The 21,813-nt window shown below is 40.8% G+C and overlaps 2 protein-coding genes across 2 annotated transcripts in view; both read right to left on the reverse strand.

The window, feature by feature from the left end:
• Window positions 1-1,393: 1,393 nt before the first annotated feature.
• Window positions 1,394-13,416, reverse strand: cfap58 (cilia and flagella associated protein 58). Its single transcript, XM_086131111.1, has 17 exons — window positions 13,162-13,416; window positions 12,919-13,067; window positions 12,671-12,821; window positions 12,347-12,541; window positions 12,030-12,167; window positions 11,620-11,779; window positions 11,287-11,369; window positions 10,966-11,157; window positions 8,871-9,032; window positions 8,624-8,770; window positions 8,384-8,524; window positions 7,049-7,272; window positions 5,225-5,333; window positions 3,672-3,776; window positions 3,389-3,508; window positions 3,148-3,272; window positions 1,394-1,804 (listed from the first exon to the last, which is right to left on the reverse strand). The coding sequence occupies exons 1-17, from the start codon at window positions 13,414-13,416 to the stop codon at window positions 1,702-1,704; spliced, it is 2,559 nt and encodes an 852-aa protein (XP_085987237.1). The 3' UTR covers window positions 1,394-1,701.
• A 2,129-nt stretch (window positions 13,417-15,545) lies between these two features.
• Window positions 15,546-21,813, reverse strand: part of igsf9bb (immunoglobulin superfamily, member 9Bb) — a 100,235-nt gene continuing 93,967 nt past the window's right edge. Inside the window, exon 20 of the mRNA XM_086131110.1 lies at window positions 15,546-21,446. Coding sequence (XP_085987236.1) covers window positions 21,232-21,446 — 215 coding nt within the window. The 3' untranslated portion in view covers window positions 15,546-21,231. The remainder of the gene's footprint in view (window positions 21,447-21,813) is intronic.

Raw genomic sequence — 21,813 nt, forward strand, 5'->3', positions numbered from 1 at the left:
TTGGGTCATTCTGCGCTGCCGTAGTGCAGAGGTGAGCCCAAAAGCTAATCGATGGCTACGTTCACATTCCAGGACGCCCAATTCGCATGTTTTTGTTAAATCTGATCTTTTGATGTCCTCGTTGTCGTGTCTGTAATGCGACACGCAATGCACACAAAGCAAAACATCTAAGTGAGGTGTACCAAAGAAATGGCATCATGTGGCGCAGTGTTTACAAAAGTAAACAGTCTGGCCTCAAGGGGCTCATCTCATATCACCAGTGTAGCGCGGCAGGAGGAGGTAGAAATATTTTGAGGATGGGGCAACGATCCGCGATCTCCTCATTTAATGTCAATGTCGGGCGGCCTGGTAGTCCAGTGGTGAGCACGTCCACTTCGCAGTGCAGAGGTTCAATTCCAGCTCCGGCCTCCCTGTGTGGAGTTTGCATGTTCTCCCCGGGCCTGCGTGGGTTTTCTCCGGGTGCTCCGGTTTCCTCCCACATTCCAAAAACATGCATGTCAGGCTGATTGGATGCTCTAAAATTGTCCCTAGGTGTGAGTGTGGGCGTGCATGGTTGTTTGTCTCTGTGTGCCCTGCGATTGGCTGGCAACCAATTCGGGGTGTCCCCCGCCTACTGCCCGAAGACAGCTGGGATAGGCTCCGGCCCCCCCGCGACCCTAGTGAGGATAAAGCGGTTCGGAAGATGAATGAATGAATGAATGTCAATGTCTATGAGAGATGAGGTCATGCCATTGCTGCACCTAATAGATGAGATGTCTGCATGGTTGGATTACTGCTCTCACCACGAGGCGTTTATAGATTAAACCCGAGGTGGGCAATTTGACAACCATTTTGATGACGAATGATGGCCAACTTTAAAAAAAAAATAAAAAGGGCGGATCAAGAACTAATGGATGCGAGTTTTCGTCCGCCAGTGTAGTCGTCACTAACCGGGTCAAGTACCGACGGACCTCTCAGTCCGTCGCTGACAGTTTTGCTGATGGAAACACACCTGTCTCGTGTGTTTGTTTGCGGAGCTCAAAAATAGCAGGGTTGTTTCCACTGATTATATATGGAAACGCTTTGCTGTGATTTTTTTTTTCCTCCTCTAAAGTTACAAAATTAAATTAATTACGCACCAAAGTTACTGCCGTTCAATTTCTGCTTTTGGTGCATTTGCCGCTGAAAATAACCCAAAATGCTCTTCATCTAATCTGAAAATGCTGTCAAAACACAAACAAAACAAATGTTCTCATCGATATGTGTGTGCTTTTAATCAAAACACACAAAACGTCTTCCATGATTACACACATCCTGAGAATTTCGAACAGTTTTGTGCTTGAAAACACATCGAGAAATGTGAAATTATTCATACTAAGACCTGTAAAAAATATAGTATAAAAATATTCTGATAATAATGCAGTCAAGATTTCTCTTCCACTGTGCCTATGATATGTGTTTCTCAACCATAATAGGGATACATAATTTATCCATGTATTTTCACACATCCAATGCTTTCCGGATGCAACGTTCTCTTTGAAGGCACCTGAGGATCGAGTGCTACATTCACTTCCTGAGGCAAATTTGATGAGTGACATTCACCAACATGAACCCTTTCAGGGACAGCGGTTACTACAGTGGACAGCTTACCATGTTATCCGGTTACAGGGTGCATGAAAGGGTTAAATTATCACAGCGTGTTTTGAAAAAAATGCTCATTCGTCATCGGAAAAGTTCATCAAACTTGAAGCCTCCGCCAGCGTAATGCGGCTTGTTGAGCAGCTGAGGTAGCACCAAGTGTTCCCCTTTGGTTTTGGACTTGTCGCTGAGATGAGACAGAAGCAAATACATTGAATTACATTGCATGGATGTAACTTTAGGCGTCCGTGTAGACAAAGATCATTTCAATTACATAATTGTCAATTCTTTCCCAGCAGGTTCTGCAATGGTCTTCTATCTTCTCAGGGAATCAAGGGAAGATTGACGATTGTCCCCAGAATACAAAACCAAACACAAAGATTAACGTTTGCTTGGTTGGTCAAGGCATTGAGGTTCGGATGTTTGAACCAAATGATGTCAGTTAGGTGAGCAGAGATCACAATCTTGAAAGGTCCCTTGCTATCAAAATTCTATATATATATTTTTTTTACAGCTGTCTTCATCTTCCAAAATATAAGTTTTAACATCATAGTCGGTGGTACTTGAGGTATGTTGGGAATTGTACCAAACATTGCTTCATTTTGACAATTTTCTTTTAAAGTCAAGTAATCAGGAAAGTAACTAAGTTACTAGGTATTCAGGAAAGTAACTTACTTTTTTATGCATAAAAAAGTGCAAATATTGGATTTTAATGGCATGGGACCTTGAATATTAATGATAAGCCAACACCTGTCAATCTGTCAGGTAATTTTGACCAAATGAAAAAGGGACATTCTGGGATTTTTCAACCCAAATGATCTTGCAAACCTGATAAACGGACATCATATATTATTTTAAAAAATAATAAATGAATGGGCATTAGATATTTTTTTAAATGACAATAAATAAAACTGGCATCGGACCATGAACCAAATATATTTGGTCTTTCAGGGAGAATGTATCATTTATCAAATCCCTACTGATATCTGGTCCTCACTGCTAATCAATTGGGGACTACACACAAATATTAATGTCATTATAAATGTGTATTTGTATCAATGCCAGTTTTTGAAATGGGGGTCCTCGGTTTATGATGGGGGTCCAGTTCCACAGCGGCAACATAAATTTAATTTGTCGTAACGTGCTATACTCCACCACTAACCTTCACTAAACGTCATATTCATAGTAAGTAGAGAGTAAACATTTCGGCAATAAATATAAAATTATCATAGGCTCTAGCGCGCCCCGCAACCTGTGTGAGGATAAGTGGCTCCGAAAATGAATTGATATAAAACTGTCAAATAAAAAACGCGATTACAGCCGTGACTCAGCATGCTGTCTTGCACTGCCTGACGACAGATTCTGAAGCCGCTTTGCAAAGTCGTTCATTGCGCGTTGTTTGTATCCTCGAAATGTTGAATGTCTGGATCATAAGCCAAGGACCCACTGGACTGTTTATGCCGCTCTTTAAATTCCACTGTTATTCTCCTTGCCATTCAAATCTAACTCAAGCCAATTAACGAAGCCTACCTTTGTAACCTTTTCTGAGTGAAATACTTCTTCTTGAGGTCTGCCAGCTCAGTGATCAACTTTTGATTCTCGCTTTTGTACTCATTCATCTTTGAGTCCAGTACTCTCACCTCTGCAGTCAGTGCCTGTGCAGTCAAAACACATTTGTCAAAACCGTGACCATATTTGATCTGAAACCAAAAATTGCGGTATATGATACAGCTGCAGGTGAGGACAGGCAAGTATTATTACACTTGGATACCATTAGCTTTTTGGTCCTTTCCCTCAATGTCCATTGGCAATGCTGAAGCTGCTCAAGTGCCTCTGCACCAGGCTGTCGAGCCAAAATTTGCTGCAGCTCGACATACAGCTTCTCTTTTTCCTATATTTAAGAGGAAAGAAAAAACGTTTTTATTTGAATTGCCAAAAATACTCATACATGTAATAAGAAGAACAAAAACATGGATAAACTATTTTAGGGTCCATGCTGACCACACAAGATGAAATAATTCAAGCACTTCAATGAAGCTACACAAAAATGTCACCTGTAACAAGAATTCTTGTTCTTCAAAGTCTTCAGTCTTGTTGATGAGTCTTCTCTGTAAAGTGTGAACCTTCTGGATCAGTTCATACTTGCAGGGGTCGCTGCCCTGTCATTGACAACCATTTCAAATGTGTTAATGGTTTGTTGAAGTTTTAGGATCAAGTGATAATGTTCACATGTGGTGATATTTTCTACTCGAGGTAAAATCAACACCGTCATGGAGACAATACAGTGGCACCCCTGAAATTCTAAACAATTTGGAACCCAGTGATGACAAATGTAATATTTTCAGTCTATGCCAAGTCAAATTTATTTATATACAGTAATCCCTCGTTTATTGTGGGGGTTACGTTCCAAAAAGAACCAGTGATAAGTGAAATCCGTCAAGTAGGATTTATTTTGAAAAAAAAAAAAGCAAAAACATGTGAGCGGGACGAAATTTCAAATGTACTGTATGTTTCTCATACAGCACATTTGACAATAAAGTTGTCTTTGGTACTTGATAGTCAGCTTTATTTTTTACAGATATTATATAATGCAGTACTGAACTATGCATGTAATGCAGAGGCCATTGCTCTAAGACTGCAAGGGAAGCTCAGCTTCCCCTAAAATGTCAAAAAGTAAGTCAAATATATGTGTGTACGTACAATTGTGTGGCCATGTCATTGACTAAATATACGTTACAACGCGCTCAACTTTTGTTCCGAATCAGCTTCTTATTACTGGTTACGACGCGACTCTCTTCTCATTCATTCCCGCAGCTTCACTGTGCTTTAAACTGTGTGGACGCTGAGCGTCGACCGCGCGGACGCTGGACATCGAGAGAGTTCAGTGTAGGTTGTCCCAATGCATTGAAACGAGACGAGTCATTGGATAAATGCTGGTTTTGTCCCGCCCATCGGACGCTCGGCGTCTCTGGGAGTCTATGGACAGTGGGCGTTTATAGGCTGGCCAGGAAGCTCAGCTTTTCTGCATGCCAATCACCGATCTTAGGGTGAAGGCAACCTTTTCATTTTTTTGAAAAGGAACGGAGAGTAGAATTCACGTATAAATAAACGGACACATTTTATGATGTCGGCCAAAATTGAGCTTCCCCTCCTTGACACACCAGCATCCGCCACTGATACAATGAAACCAAAGACCAGAAATTTGCAAAGGTAAATTTGGCAAGCTGTACAGAGAGGAGGTGCGGGGACTGTTCACGTCGGTCAGTGCCTTAGCCAATCAGGATGCAGAACGCAATTCACTGTTTAAAAGCATTTAAAAAACTGCACTAAAAAAAAAACTGTGAAACAGCGAAGCCGCGGAAAGGGAACCGCGTTAGAGCGAGGGATCACTGTACTCCAATATCACAAAAAGTTCTCAAAGAGCTTCACATTCCCACAGTTGATAAATATTCACAACGTCCCCTGATCCTAAACCCCTGGAAGGGCAAGAAAAAAACATTTGAAACCCATCTGTGGAAATATGAAACCTTGAGAAGGGGACGCAGATGGGGAAATCTCCCTGTCCAGGATGACCATACGATGCACAAGATAGCTACAGTACACTGACCTCCAGTCGCCTCCATCTGTGAATATTTATGGGGTTTAGCTGTTCCTCAAGAACACCGTTCCTCGTCCTTTCTCGAGCCAGTTCCCTTTGCAGGGTAAACAGCTCTCGTCTACAACACATGAAACAGATAACCTTTATTCGTCACGTGCATGGGGATCGGAGTTAGTACCTTGACGCAAATGTGGCTAAATGCCAAAATGTTTTGTAAAAATGCCCTGGCCCCACTCGGTTTTTTAAACTTAGTTTAGCAACTACCATTACTTCTCTGTCTTTCGTCATCATCCCTTCTTGATTCCTGAGTTAAACTGAGAGCGACTCTGCAACGTTTTTAGCTGCACAAGCTAGCCAGCTAACGCTCTTTGCTAACTAGCTTGGGACGTGTGATGTGACATGAGTGCATCCAGCCCAGCAAAGCTGTTTTGGATTGTCTCAGTGATTCAATTATCGGGGGGGGGGGGGGGGGGGGGGGGGGGTTGCTATTCAATTTGTTTTAATGAAGCACAAAATATACATTTTTAATCACATACGGCACAATGCATATGCCTTTATTTCGAGACCTGGTTTTCTAATATGAAGTTATTATTTCATAAGGGGTGTTCACACGGCACACATTTGCATCGGTGCTGCACTGACGTTCTGTATTTTGTTGCGATATATCTTACACCGGTGTAAATTTTGTGGAGCGTTCACACGCAAAAAGCTGCTGACCAAAGAGAAGCGTGTTAACTCCCGTGCAGCCCCACTTGCGTTCACACGGCAGCTTCTGCAGCCGTGCAATGCGATAGCATTAATACGGAAATGAAAGAAAGAGCTGTCGTGTTGGTTCTTTTTAAAACATACGCACTTTAATAATTTGTTTAACTCAAGCAACTACAGGCACGTCCTTCTCCTTCTCGGTCTCTGTGCCTTCTGCTCGAGAGGCGTTCAATGACCGGCCCCGAAAACATAAATCAACGATGACTTCAGTGACACTCAGAAAAGCAAACATAATGCGCCAAACAGAAAATCAAGAGAGGAAATCACAAAGTAAATTCTATGGGGGGCGTGAACACACAACAGAGGAACAAACTACACAAACAACTCCGAGACAGTCCAGTCTCTTCCAAAAGGAAAGATGACGGAAGTACAACAGAGCACGAAAGCAACGCATTCCAGCCGTGTGTAGTCAACTCTTCACATGCGTAGCGAGGCTACTTCCCACCCCGCCCCTGCAAACGAGCATTTGCTCCGGAGCAAATTTTTAACCCTGTAGCGTTCACATGTACCATTTTATATCGGTGCTGCCCCGCAAACGTGCATTTGCTCCGGAGTAAATTTTTAAACCACCTCCTTGAGCAGGGTTAAATTTGCTCCGGTTTGAAGCTGTTTTCAGGGGCTACACCGGTGTAACTTTGTACGTGTGAATGCTCTACGGGGGCAGCCCGGGTGGGTGTTGCACCGGAGTAAAAGTTGCCGTGTGAACGCCCCTATAGAGAGCTGTAGTTACATTGCAAGCAAACAAAAAAAAATGTTCAATGTTCAAATTGATAATCAGTAGTTTGAACTTAAACCCTTTGAGGGACAGTGGTTACTACAGTGGAGGCTTGTCATGATACCAGGCTACAGGGTGCATGAAAGAGTTAAATATTGTGTCTTTGTAGTCTGTTTCAAATGAAATATACCTGTCGGTTGGTTATGATTTTGCAAATCATTGCATTCCGTTTTTATTCATGTTGAACACAATGCCACAACTTCTTGGAATTGGGTTTGTAAGACTACCAGAGTCGCTAAGACATTCAGTGTTGGTCTTTCATATATTCTTACGATTATTTTTGACTTTCTTACTTCAGATCATCTGCGTTGGGTACAGCCTTGTCCAAGATATTCTTTTCACGCCTGATCCTCTTGATTTCCAATTTGAGGAGGCGGATGTCTTCCATCTTCTGGTTGTGGTGAAAGTCCCTCTTACATATGATGGATTGCTGGATCTTGACCTTCTCATACAACAGAACTCGTTCTTCGTTGCGCCGTAGCAGCTGCTTTCCCAAGTTGTCCCGTTCCCTGGTCACCTTGAAATTTCACCAAAAAAGTGAAGCGGAAGTTGAATTGTCTTTGTGCATTTTAGCTTGTTTCCAATTGATTGTGGTATTATAATTCAGGACTCTTTTCTGACAAAAATCAAATAATAACCTGATCTTACTACGGCATTGTATTACGTGCAGACTATAGATCCCTGTGGAATTCCTTTCTGGGAATTTTCATGGTCTGTGGGTTAAAATGCTCCTTTTAGAGATTTTACGTATGGGTTTATGGAAGTGAAGTTTCAGGCTTTTGTGATTGAATTACATTTCAATTGTGTTTACTGGGCACTCTTGTGTACTGAAATTATAATTTTTTTGTTCAAAGAAAATATTTTCTTCAGGGGAGTAGCTTACACTGCGATTTATCCATTTTGTATTTATATTGCACTTAATTGAACGGTGTTTGTTGTTTTTTTCTTCTTTCTTCTTTCTACCTACATTCTTGCTGCCGGAGGCTGTAAATTTCCCCAGTGTGGGACAAATAAAGGATATCTTAAATCTTACTCTGTAATTTTCAAGGTGCTCTGGCAGCACCCTTGAAAAACACCATGCCTATCTTTTTTGCTTTTAAAAACATATTTTTTTGTGAAGGATACTTAATATGGTTCTAAGAAGGAAGATATTTTCCACCATGAAATTGAAAAAGAAAATTGGGAATTCCAGGTGGATTATGTGTTCATTTAGATCAGCGGGTGATGCCGAATCTATCTGGACTGCCAGATGCCATTTATGGTTAAAAACAAAACAAAACCAAAAAAAACAACAAAAAAAAACATGATTATTAGGGATGCCACAATATTGATGGATTAAAAGTGCCTCAAGTTTCAGACGAAAATAATGAACTGTTCTTCTTAAAATGTAATTTTGTTCAGCATGTCACTCGGAAGCCGCTACATTTCCGTGTTTGTGTCACTCGGCCAATCGGGTGCCTGAATTCACTATAATAAAAGCAAAATGGCAGCTCACGTCAGTCTAGTAATTTGACCTATCGACAGTTTCACATTGAAGTTGCTCTGGTTATTTGCTGCAGTGAAAGGGGTGGGGGGATGTGGAGCGAGTACACAGACAATATATGGCATACACATGATCTGTTCCTTACTTGATCCAGTTGCTTTTTCAGCTGCATGAGTTCAGTTTCTCTGTCAGTAATAATTTTCTGAAGTCTTTCTTGTTCTGTTTTCTGCTGCTCAACACGTCGAATTTCTTCCTCCAGTTGCTGAGTTACCAACTTCAGTTGTCCCTGGAATTCCATACGATGGGAGCACAGCATGAACAAACACGATATACACACACACAGCCCCAATTTACAAACAACGAAGAACAGGTCGAGCTGCGGTACCTTGAGATTGTCATTATCTCGCACTAAGCGTTTGTGGTGCTGCTGTTCTTTGTGAATGACCAACTCCTTTGCTTCTATTTCATCCTTCAACTGAGTATTCTGGTTGTTCATCGCCCTCATCTTGATCTTCAACTTTGCAATGCCATCCTGGGTGGGGTAGAACCATCTTTTAGATTAAACAACAGCAGGAAAAACGACAAAGAAAGTACTTGGCATTGAAGCAAAAAGATCAATGTCTCATTGATACCTGAGCATCAACAAGGTTTTTGCTGTAGTGGTTCCTTTCAGATATCACAGAATCCAATAGCTCCTCTTTCCTTTCCAGCTTGCACTCTTCCTCCGTGACTCGCTTTCTCCAGTTATGGACTGCCATCTCACTTGTTTCAAGTTCATTAATTTTTTGTTGCATCTTTTTAAGCAAAAAAACAAAACAAACATTAAAATAGAAAAGTGCCATTGAAAACAGTGTGTGATCCATACCAAGGAATTACTGACCCTGCATGTACTGTAACAATACATTATGAGCTTTCAACCCCTCTCAACTGGTCACTTGGGTCATCTTCAGTCACAGATATGATTTCAAATTTGTGGGTTTCCCTTGAAAATAGGTGATTGCAAAATGCGGGGAGAAAATATGGAACTGCTGGGGCCTCACATTTTCGCTCCATGTTATTGTCTCAACTTTGCATTTAAATATTTTTAATCATGTGCTTTGGGTTGTTAGACCCTGTGCAATGAATTCAAGAGATTTGTAAACACTTACAGTATATAATACTGCTATAATCAGAAGGTGCAAACAGCACTGCTGTGCATGGCAGAGAAAAAGGAATAATAATAATAATAATAATAGATTTTATTTATAAGCGCCTTTCAAGACACCCAAGGACACTTTACAATAACAAAAAACACAAAACAATACGGGTTGAGCAGCGGCAGCCAAAACGCGCCAGCGTTCACTCAACCCGAAAGTCAGAAAGAAACAAGGGAGGGAGAGGGGGAGAAAAATGACAGTGTGCAGCACAGTGCATCCGTGTGGTGAGGGATTCACACTAACTTCTGTTTTTTACATACCTACCTATCTACAATACCAATCTCACTGTCTGCCTGTCTGTCTATGCAGCATGGTGCACAAGTGGTTTGTATGTCTGTCTCACAGATTTGAATTTGAATTGCAGGTGGAAGGAAGGCTTCCTCCCGCATTCCAAAACTATTCATATTAAACAGCTGTAAGACCAAAAAGACCATGTATATGAACATCCATCATATTACAATATTTGTTTCATAGTTTGGCCGGGGGTGCGACTCATACTCTGGAGCCACTTATGTGTGAAATTATTAACACATTATTGTATCATTTGAGGGCGGCCCGGTAGTCCAGTGGTTAGCATGTCGGCTTCACAGTGCAGAGGTACCGGGTTCGATTCCAGCTCCGGCCTCCCTGTGTGGAGTTTGCATGTTCTCCCCGGGCCCGCATGGGCTTTCTCCGGGTACTCCGGTTTCCTCCCACATTCCAAAAACATGCATGGCAGGCTGATTGAACGCTCTAAATTGTCCCTAGGTGTGAGTGTGAGCGTGGATGATTGTTTGTCTCTGTGTGCCCTGCGATTGGCTGGCAACCGATTCAGGGTGTTCCCCGCCAACTGCCCGGAGACAGCTGGGATAGGTTCGGAAGATGAATGAATGAATGTCTCATTTGACATGTTATTTTCACATTAAACTGCAAGAGGGCGCTCAAGGCCTGTGTTGACATATCAACGATGACTGTGCCTTAAGCGACGTAGAAGTGGAAGCGTCGCATCTTCTATCTCCAGAGTTGTTTAAAAGTGACACGGAGGATGAAGATTTCATTGGATTTCATGATTTGCAGTGACACTGATGGTTTGGTAAACTTGTGAGCACGTTCTTGATGCGATAGTTATCTGAATAACTCAGGATATTTTACGTGAACATAGCAGGCACATTCTCAATACATGTTTTTATGCGACATATAACGTTAGCATATCTTACATTTAATTAGTCTGTTGTTCTCTATTTTTATTTTAGATTGTCTTTCAAGATGATATGTCCATTCTTGGTGTTGGATTTCATCAAATAAATTTCCTCCCCCCAAAATGCAACTTTTACTGCAGTGTGACTTTATTTTTCTTTTTTTCTTCTTTATTGTGCATTTTATGGCTGGTGCAATTTACAATAGCGATTTATAATCTGGAAAATTAGGTAGCAACTGAAGTAACTGTGCCTATTTTCAAAAGTCAATTCATTCATTTTCCACCACTTATCCTGTTCAGGGCCACTGATAACACGGAACCTCTTACAGTCATCCGTTGTCATACATGACCGACCTTTTGCAAAAGGTTGTTGTTGTCGTTGATGTAGCGGTCACGGTCCTTTTCCAGATCCTGGATGAATTTGCGCAGCTTCTGTCCCTCCACACAAATGCCAGTAATCTCTTGTTGGAGTACCCTTTTGTCATTCTCAAGCTCCATCACAAGACACTGCTGTACCTCCACTGACTCTGTGGCTTTGGCCACTGTCTTTTGATTGCGATCACCGAAACATGTAAAAAAAAAAAAAAAAAAAGAGGCATGATTAACTGTAAACGTGTCAAAAAAAAAAGGGGGCATCATTAACTGTAAACGTGAAGAGTGTGAAGCGAGAATTACCTTCGTCAAGAGGTCTCGTTCCCTGGTTAGGTCAGAGATTACTTTCTTGTCAGCTTCAACTTGCTTTTTTGCACCTTCAAACTCTGTCGATGGACAAGTAGGAGAAGCGGAGATTTGTTTTTCATCCATAGTTTGTTCATTTGGACACATAGACCAGAGCCAGGATTGGTTTCAGATTGGTTTGGAGATGACGTTTCATGTTTCAGTTCAGGTCATTGGCATAGCGTAATGGACACTTAAGCATGAAGCCAACAGCGAACACCATCGTCACAAAGTTTCCATCAGTCTAAAAGTCTGTCTGTGTGTTTGGATGCACAAGAGAAGCTTGCATACCTTTCTCGAGACCGGTGATCCGAGCTTTTAGAATACCTCTCTGCACTTCCACGTCGGCTTTCTGTTCTTCCACTAAACGGAACTTTTTTTGGATGGCTTCTTTCATCTTTCTTTCTTTGGAAATCTCATGACGCATCTGATTTACCGCATCTTCTTTCAGCTGACAAAAATGGCAGGGGAGCACATTTTATGGACAACTATTGTAGTGACAAAAACATGACATATATTATTTTGGGTAATTCGTGAGACATTTGTGACACTTCAAGTTCTCTTGTTCGGAATCAGGTTTATATTTGAATCGAATCATAAACTTTATTTTGTTTGGTTGGTTGTTGTATGCTAGTTGACTTACTCATAGGCATCAGCTACAGTTATGTGTGTGATTTATGTATTTGATTCGCACTCTGTACCTTAATCTCATTTAAATTCTTCTGATTCTCCCAAAAGTGGTGCTCCCTGAGCGATACGAGTTGATCTCGGTCTCGCTGCAGCTTGTTGGTTTTATTTTGCAACAGCTCCAGATCCTTGGTGAGTTTCTCAAAGCCAATCTGTTGGAAAAGAAAACAGCATTCAGTTACGCTGTCACTGAAATCAAATTGGGAGACATCATCTCTCCGGCATGACCCGGTTCATCCCCGGGGCCTCCCGCCGCTGGGAGATGCCCGGGACACCCCAACAGGGAGGTGTCTGAGCCACAGGTGTCAGAGAAAAGGCGGGTCATAAATACCTTCAGGGATTTCAGTTGTTGCGCTAATCTCAGCTGCTCGTCTTTGGAGGTTTGGAGATCCTTCTTCACCGTTTGGATCTCTCGAACCTTTGTTTCCAAGTCAGTGGCCATTTCATTCACCTCTTTTTCCAGTTTCTCTTTTAACCTCTGCTCACGGGAAATCTCATTCTGTTGTAACTGAATCTCATGTTGGAGCTGCGTGGTGGGATAGAGAGAGCGAGAGAGAGCAACAATTTGGCAGAGAAACTTGAAACTTTATTTCCAGAATACAGATATCAAGCTGAAAGGTTTCGTAGATGGCATGATATCTTTACCCCCATGTACCTGAGAAATATTGTTCAAGGCTTCCTCCCTTTGTGTCTCTGCTTTCTGCTTACTTGCGCTGGCAATGCTCAGCTGTTCTCTGAGACTCTCCACTGTTGTCAGAAGCTGATCACGCTCGTTCGTTAAGTCTTCAATCATTTTCAACAACTCACTGAAAACACATTTGGGACTCAGCGTACTTACTAAATTACGTAATAAACACACAGTAGCATTTGCAAGCGGTTTTGCAGGTGATTGGCCGGACCCACCTCTGATCTTGGTTAGCAGAGGCCATACTTTGTTGTTCTGCTAGCTGTGTTAGGGTGGCAACCTCCTCTTGTAAATTTTTGATCGTCTCCATATTGGCTTGCTCTTTATTGTAGGCAGCATCAACCATTTTCCAAGCTTTATCTAATTCCTGCATAAGTGATTTGGGTTAGCTGATTTCACACACATAAATTCAGATGTATATTTATGTTATACTTGTGTTATCAAAACTGCGTAATCTATACCGTCTTGAGTGAAGTCATTGTTGCCTCATCATCTTGAGACATCTTGCGTGCAGCTTCAAATTTGGTTGAGGCTGACGCCATCTCTGCACTAAGTTCCTTGCATTTGGTCATGAGCCTTTTCTCGTTGTTGTAGGACTTAGTGAGCGCATTGAGGAGTTTCTCATATTCTTCACGGATCTTGCCCATGTTTGGCTCCTCTTGGTCCTCAGTGAGTTCACTGAGGACCATCTGGAACTCCTCCAATGACTCAGCCATGTCTTCTCTTGTTGGACCTTTTCCCTCCTGTAAATGACAAACCAACATTTAAATCAAATAACATTAAGATATGGCTTGTCAGTATTTTCCTTAACGTAAACAGATATTAAAAGTTTTAATGTCTGAAATGTTTTAAATTAAAACAGTTTGTTGTCCCTTATTCAATTTTACAAATAAGAATAGTAAAATTCTCGTGTGTTAATTGTCAGTTAAACTATTTAAACTCTCGAAGACCTACCGGTATTTATGATTCAACTGGCGAAAATAACAGCGTATTTTGGAAGGCTGTTGTTGGCTGCAGTTTATGTTGGTTGCCAGACAACGGTTAATCTCGCGAGAGAAAGTGGGGTTCGCTGGTGACCAGGAAGTGACACTGACGTCACACCAGTTTCAAATGACTGACGTAACTCCTTTGAGTGCGCCGTTCGGCGAAATCCTCCACGTTGTAGCGTGGTTACGTTGGGGATGGGATATATGATATTTGTAGACGTAGACTGTCGTATTACTAATTGGCCAAGTAATGACCGGATTCTTTGGGGACGAAAAAATAAACAATTTACCTGGCCTGAGAAAATAGCCTACGATGCAGTCAGAATATTTATGCGCAATGAATTTGGAAGCGGAAGACAAAATGAATTGTGATAAAGAAATATATCATGTATATCATTTGTGTGGCGTGACGTAAGTCTGCATGCCCGTAAACATCAAATGTGATGCATCATGTCATACGTGCTCCTCATAAATATGACCAAGAATAAGAGCCGATGACGTCACGAGAGATATTCTGGCCTTTTTGCTAAAGATAGGCGTTTTTTCCCCCTTGTTGTAAATATTTGTGATTGCCTTGAGATTCGAGTTTGTTGTGCCTGTCTATCTGTCCAAACTCTTCCACTTGCAAAGATCAAATCGTTATTTTGGTCCAATTCTTTCATTTGACGCCAAAAGATATAAGAGTAAATCATTTTTCGATGATCAAGTAGCCCAGTAAGAGCAATTACCGCAAGCATTTTAATTCGGTCTTCCTGTTTCTATTGATTTGGGACTAACGTGTCATATCCCCCCTCCTGACTAACTCGATAAATTGTCAAAATAAATAATACTCGAGATTCACACTTTGATATATTAGGTTGTGTTTTGGATTTGTACAATAACAGACGTCTTGGAAAATTGAAACATTTTTAATAAATAAAAACTGATGTAATATACACCATTATGAATGTACAACTACAGTACAAGCATACCAAGACATTTGAAAATACAAATAAAACAACTGACAGTTTATTTGTGTGCGATCCTTCAGTTTTTCAGTGTTGGGGTGAACAGGAATTATAAATAATATCCATTGTGTGTCTGGACAAAAAAAATCAAAGATTTATAAAAAGAAAGAACATGAAACTATTTCTCCTAGCCAGTGAACAGACTGGAGAAGACATTCCTGGATGAAAACATTTGCACAAAGAGACATTTTGAGGTACTGAGTTGTTTGAGTTAACGTGAGTGCGCTCAAAATATTTGACAGTGACAAAACTCAAAATGGAAGCCCAAACTAAGGTGATGAGTTCAGTTTGTCCTTCTCCCACGATATTGCATTTGGTTTCTGGAGTAAATAAATCAGCTTCATGAAAATTATTTTTAAACTTTTGGATAGGGGCTCCACAATTGAGCATTCGAATAGCGTTTACAGAAAACGGTTTTAGTTTGAAAAAAAAATATATATATACACTGCCTCAAACAACATGAGTGTACAGCATATGCATCTATGTTAGCTCCATAATGAACTACAATGACAAATTCTGAAAGCAGTATTCGGGATGCACTGAAAAGAAAAACAACTTTTCAAGAGAAACAAAAACCATATTACAGATCTCAGACTGACTGATTTTCGAATTTTTAAATCTCCTAAAATCTCTTTATTTCCAGAATTTTAAAATACATTTTCTTCTTTTCCTGTCACTGCAGCGCAAATACTACCTTTTAATTCAGCATATTTTAATAGCATTAAGCAGGTACGTACAGTAAGAACAGGTGCATTTCCATAAATTTGAATATCGTGGGTAAAAGTATATTTCTGTTTTAATGACTCTGTGTAAGAAACAGTTTTGAGTTTGACTTTTTTGATCTGCAAGTACATTTTCAACGATATTCATTTATTGAAAGACACCTGTGTAATGGTACTTAAATATCAGGTTTATTCCGGGTAATTTAGTGGACAATGCTTTACTTTTCATAGAGAGCTGTCTCCACCTAGTGGTGAGTTTTGAAGATGCAGCCATTCCGATGACCGATTCGTTTTTATTGACCTGATCAAATAGCCGTCATCAAGGTTATGGGGAGCATATCCGAATTTCTGAATTACTCATATGCAATCAAAGCACCGTGTTGACAAGAAAATGAACAATATCACAAAGAAATTCCAAAGGCAAATGGTCATGAGGATGCATTCAAAACAAAAATGGCCTTGCTCGAACATCTGCCATTTTGTAACTCTTGTCCCAGAAACTCCCAGAAACAACAGCAGAGACTGCACACGGCCAACTCCGACAAGTGTAACACGCAAGTAGTGTGTAGCTACATTTGGTCTGAGGCAAAGAAATACAATGAACTTGAAAAAAAAAAAGCACCACAGCTGTTTGGAAATAGCACCAGTTTTCAGAATGTCCAGGTATATGATGTGTTTGGTTTTTGGCAATGTGCAGCACTGGCTTGAATGACATCAAGTGTGCTGAGTACCTTAAGAAGCTGCTAAAACGCTCAAACCAAATTGAGTTAAGCAAACATGACATGACCAAACACATGCTCGTGCTTCAGCAGAAAAACAAAACAAAACACATTTGTAAGTCCGAAGGTCAGCTGATAAAGCAGCCATCGCGAATCAAATATGTTTCATATGGTGAATACATGCATGTCAAACCATTTCCGGTTTGAACCCAACGAAGCTATGGAGGACCGTAGTAAAGGTAAGAGCGCCGTCATTCTTGTAAGCTTCAAATGCGAATATAATATATTCATATCTCTAAACGATGAACTAAACATAATGGCCCACAGTCAAATTGATATTCGCTATTCAATGGCAAGCAAACGTTGCTATAAAAATAGGTTGCTGTGTTTGTATACAGTACAGTGAAATCCATTAGAATGCACCATTCTGTGAAATATTTTGTTTCTTATTCCTACTGCACCGCTACAATATAAGCACAGATGAATATAAAAATAAATAGAGACTTGTACATTCTTTTAAAACGTTAACTGTCCTCAAATGAGATATATTAGAGACGGGCCATTCGGGGCCCCCACACGTACATGGGTATATTATATTTATATAGAGATTGTTTATATTTCCTGGCTCTATTACAAATCACCTCATTTCTATTCTTGGAGGATATCTTTTACTCACATTTTGATGTTGGTCTGTTACATCATGGTAAACATGTCACTTGAACCTACACTACTCCGATCCCCACTCGAGTCTTCAAATGTGCATTATTAATCTGTTCTACCAAATAAATAAATAAATAAATAAATTAGACAAGCTATGCTTATTCAAGACATTATATACAAACTGTGAAGGAAAGTAGGGATTTCTTTTTTTTCCGGGCTCTGTACATTGAAACAAAACGTGATACTTAATCTGATCAATACTTTCCCCCCTTGTGAGTCCGCGTTTTGTCAGCCAGGGTAAGATTCGGATCTCTGCTGTTCCGAGCCAAAGTCTGGAACACATTGTGATAATATTTGCTGTTCATGGAGTAGCCATCATCCCCCCCCACCCCCACCCCACCCCCGCTTCTGCTCGAAGAAGCTTGATAAAAGGTATGGACTAACCGGCAATGACATTGCATTCTATTTCTAGGTAGTGTACTTTGATTAAAGAGAAAATGCAGTTTACAACATGACATGTATGAGTATGTAAGAGAGAGTTTTTTTTCCTTGTGCAGCGTCGGTTAGCACCAGGTTGTCTACTTGAGCACATGGCCAAAGCCTGTCAAGCATGTGCGACATAAAAGTGACCTTAAAAAAGTTTGTCGAGACTCGATGCAGGTGAAAAGCCCGAGTCAGATGACACTCAAGGCAGTCTCTTCACACCGCCTCAGATAAATTCCCAAGTGATACAGTACCGAGATTTATTTTCAAGTTGCGTGATTGAAATGGAAGCGGAAAGAAGTCGAACAGACAGACATAGAAAAACCACAACTTTCAAACAACGCCGTTGATTATGGCGCCTTTCCAAAACATTTTTTTTTTACTTTTTGGGGACCAGAAAGCCTGAAAAATATGTGATTTCTACGCAGAGTGGCTCTTATCATGGTATTCAAAAAAGTTCACAGCGATTCAACGACTCTCTAGTTTTACTCAGACAGCAGGAGAGAGAGCACTAAATTGACTTTTAACTCGACTATTTTGGAAGGGAACTTTAGTCTAATCTCCGTTATTAACAGATTTGATATATATTCTCAATGAAAATGTATGTGAAAAATATTTAGAATTTCTGCAGGTCTAAGTGTGTCTATTATTTTCTTACTGTTCACTGACTGCCGATTTGTAAAGCAATATCCGAGTTAATCATCTGTCAGGCTGGTGATGCAACGTTCGCTCAAATCTCCTTCATGCCTTGAAAGACATCAGAAAACTTTTGGGGGAAAGTCAGAGAGACAGCCCAGCCACATATTTAACTTGTTCGACCAGGAAGCGCTTAGAGAGTCGGCTTCCGTTTTTGCAAACGTCTTTCTGTCTCTCTCGGTGTGATTCAAAATCAAGTAACAATACCAGCAAAGGACATCTCATGCCTTTTAGACATACTACACGTTCTGTCGTGATTTGGTGATGAGTGATTGGTAGTGATTGTTTTTTTTCTTTGAATATGCAGGCAGAAACGTAGCCAGTTACGGAACTGGCAATAGCATAACGAGTACGGTACTGCTCAAGGATTGCTCAGCAACAATGACGTCAAATCTAAATGGTACCATAAATGTACATTTGAAATGAGGTTATCATTTTGAGGCATGATCAATTGAGGGTCCATATTCTCATTTTTCTTAACAAATGAAAATATGACTGGTAATCTTCAAAAAAAGGCACTTCACTTTTGAAATGTGAAAGGATAAATTTACAAATAGACACTCCTCGCAAAGAGTTAGGGATATTTGGCTTCCAGGTGAAATCTATGCAAGATGTAAAAAGTTCACGCTACAATGCTATCATATTATGAAAGTAGGACAAAAGTTAACAAGAATGGTGGGTACACCAAAAAAAAGAAAATGTCAACGTGTGCCCTTGAGCATCACTGACAGCTTGACAACATCTCATGCTGTTCACAAGTGGACTTATTGTCTGCCGAGTCATGGCACCCCACTCTTCTTAAAGGGCAACCCTGAGGTTTTTGAGGTTCTTCAGTGCAGAGTTTCGAGCCTCTGAACGACGAGTCAGCTGATGCCAAAGGTTTTCAATAGGATTCAGGAGCAGTACAGGCCATTCCGTACATTACATGTTAACAGCCCTTTGCGACTGGGGGATTGTCGTCCTTCAAGACGAAATTAGGACCGTGTTGTTCAATCACCTGATTCATGTTATTCAGGTAGTTTGGGCTTGTCACACAGTGTAGGGCAGTTCTGTACCGACTGGACACACCAGCCCACACTGTAACACCGCCACCACCAAAAAATCGTCTGGTGACAACAGTGGCTGAGGCACAGCGCTCTTGTTGTCGTCTCTAACATGGTGCCCGGTGATGTAGTCGGGTACCCTTGCAGGGCATCTCACACGCAGACTACACTGATGTAAACGTTTTCCAAAGGTCTGACGTGACACTTGGGTGCCTCTCACCTCCCTTAAACAAGACTGGAGTTGGGTGGCAGTCATCATTTGGTTTCCTTCACTCTTTGTGAGTAGTGTATATCTAAATAATGCATTTTTACCCTTAGCATGTCAGTTGTTTTGTGAGTAAAGGGAAAATTATAGATGAAGTGGAGTCTTTTCAAAAGTTTTTACGATATTGGCTATGGAAAAAGCTAGAAAACAAAAACAAAATGTAATTATCGTAATTGTGGCGTATTTCAAAAGACTTTGTTGGTCTTGCAGCTGGATGAAATCTTCAATCAAAATGATTCATAATACTCAAAGAAAATCTCTCTCTCTCTCTCTCTCTCTCTCTCTCTCTATATATATATATATATATATAATCTAGTGTTTGTAATGATTCTAGATCCAGTTCACCTGATGGTGTTGTCCATTTAAGGTTGCATCCGACTGGTCAACTTCAGACGAACGCATACAATTCCAGATAAAACTTATTGCACGTCTTTGCAATACGCATATTACACATGCCATTATCGCGATGATGATTTATTGTGCAGCCCTAATTGTCTGTCTGTCTATCCATCCACCTCTCACTTTATCCAAATGATTAAATCATGATGAAATCATGAAATTATTCGCTCACCAGCCTTGACTTGCAGATGAACTCAAATGGCCATTCATTGAAGGTGCGATTTATAATCCGAAGATCCTTATAGTGCAGAAAATACGGTACTTTAGCTTTGACAGTGCTTCAGCAATCCTCAAGTCATTCCAACTGTAACTCAGTAACGTGAAACTGAGTCATCTAAGCCCGTGACGTTATGACAACTCCTGTTCTTTGTTTTATCCCAATAGTGTTCACTCCCTGGACTGTCAAAGAGCAGATTTTAATGTCTCAACAACTTCCAAAATGAAATGAATAGGTCGAGAAAAACAGGGACGAAAAAGTGTCGCTGAAAAATGTAGCTGCCTCTAATTGCCAATCCTATTCCTTCATAGGTGATTATTCTTTCACTTACAGCATGCTTACAAAATCAAACAAAATGGAACATTACATTCATACTGTGAAGCAAAACGGCTCAGTAGAAATGACGTTCGGATTTGAAGTGAAGTGAAGCAAGCAGCAGGTCACTGATGGTGTCGTGGTTCACTTGCCTGACTTCAGCGCAGGCAGCGTGGGGTCCGTTCCCCCTAAGTGGTGGTGTAAATGTGAGTGTCAACGGTTGTGAGTCTTTATACGTGTCCTGTGATTGACTGGCGACCAGTCCTAGCCCTAGTCTGCCTTTTGCCCAAAGATCAGCTCAGCTTGTATCGGCTCCAACTCCCAGATGAAAGTAAATAGACGGATGCATGAGGCAGGCAACCAAACATACATTCATCTCAGTTATATTTTCTATGTTGGCAGATCCAGTACTATGGCACAAAATCCTGTATAGTTACTTTTTTCCTCAGCTATATTGGTTTTGGCTAGCTAATTTATTCTGAGTAGGATTTTGAGCCCTCTGTACTCCCTACAGTAGAAGAAATGGAGACGAGGGTGTAAAAACTGAAATAAATGCAAGCCTGACATGCATTTCTATTAGCTTACACGATATAAGGGAAATCTCGGATTTCAAATAACTTTTTGCACTGGAGAAAATCGTTGTCAAACTACGGCAGGTATCATTCTGATTTGATTTGCTGAAAACGTAAACACATTGACGAGAATACTAAATGGGACCATCCAAGGAAACATGGCGATTAGCGCATTCATTCCAGAGGCCAACATTTAGAAATACGGATTTTGGATGGATTGTCGTCGAGATTGAAATGAATATTGAAGTGTTTGATCTTCATTCATCGTCATTAGAAAATGTAGAAAACCCATCATAAATGGTTGAATTGCCCATTGGTTGAACAGGGTGCACCACATCGAAATACTAAAATGCAGTTCTCCCCATCTCAGCAGATGATCCAAGCAATTATTGTTTTAAAACGTGTCGACATACAATCTATTTTGACCTTCATTTGTGTGGATTTTTTTCAGAGGAAGGTGGCATGGTCTAGTTCTACGTTGTCCATACAAGCCAAAATAGCCTTCTGGTCTTCTCGAAGGGGCCGGCGGTACAGCAGAGCAGAGAAGCGAGTGTAGGGATCATGGAGTAGGAGCCGTTTCTTTTTCCTGTTGAGATAGAGCGCTTCTTCGGGCTGAAGTACCTGAGTGATGTGGGCCTGCCGGGTCTGAGAGGTGGACACACCTGGAAGAGGAAACATATTCAATGGTTTACAGCCACAACGTCTGATGCGAGAAACTGTTTTCCAAGCTCATACAGTTCGGTTGTGTTCGCTGTTACGGTGTTTGTTTTTTGTCATCTTATACTCACATGAAGCTGTACGGTTGTGTATGTCCAGGTCATATACACCCGCGTATACCCACATAGATATTCACGCTTAATGTACCCCTACAATACATTGAATACATGCAGTATAGTCCTATATATGAGGCATTCATAATACAGTGGTACCTCTATGAAATTAATTGGTTCTGGAAGAAATTTCTTAACTAGAGAATGTTGTAAATAGAGACGCATTTTCCATGTAAATGCCCTAATCTGTCCCCCCCCC

The sequence above is a fragment of the Hippocampus guttulatus genome, chromosome 15 (assembly GCF_054856545.1).
Source record: "Hippocampus guttulatus isolate MCC_2025c chromosome 15, RoL_Hgut_1.0, whole genome shotgun sequence".
NCBI lineage: Eukaryota > Metazoa > Chordata > Actinopteri > Syngnathiformes > Syngnathidae > Hippocampus > Hippocampus guttulatus.

Excerpts from the sequence above, each read along its gene's own strand:
- cfap58 (XM_086131111.1), bottom strand. The coding sequence starts at position 13,416 with ATGGCTGAGTCATTGGAGGAGTTCCAGATGGTCCTCAGTGAACTCACT. Across the intron at positions 11,780-12,029 it reads AGAATTTAAATGAGATTAAG|CTGAAAGAAGATGCGGTAAA; the intron begins GTACAGAGTGCG and ends CATTTTTGTCAG. Across the intron at positions 7,273-8,383 it reads TGAAAAAGCAACTGGATCAA|GTGACCAGGGAACGGGACAA; the intron begins GTAAGGAACAGA and ends TGAAATTTCAAG.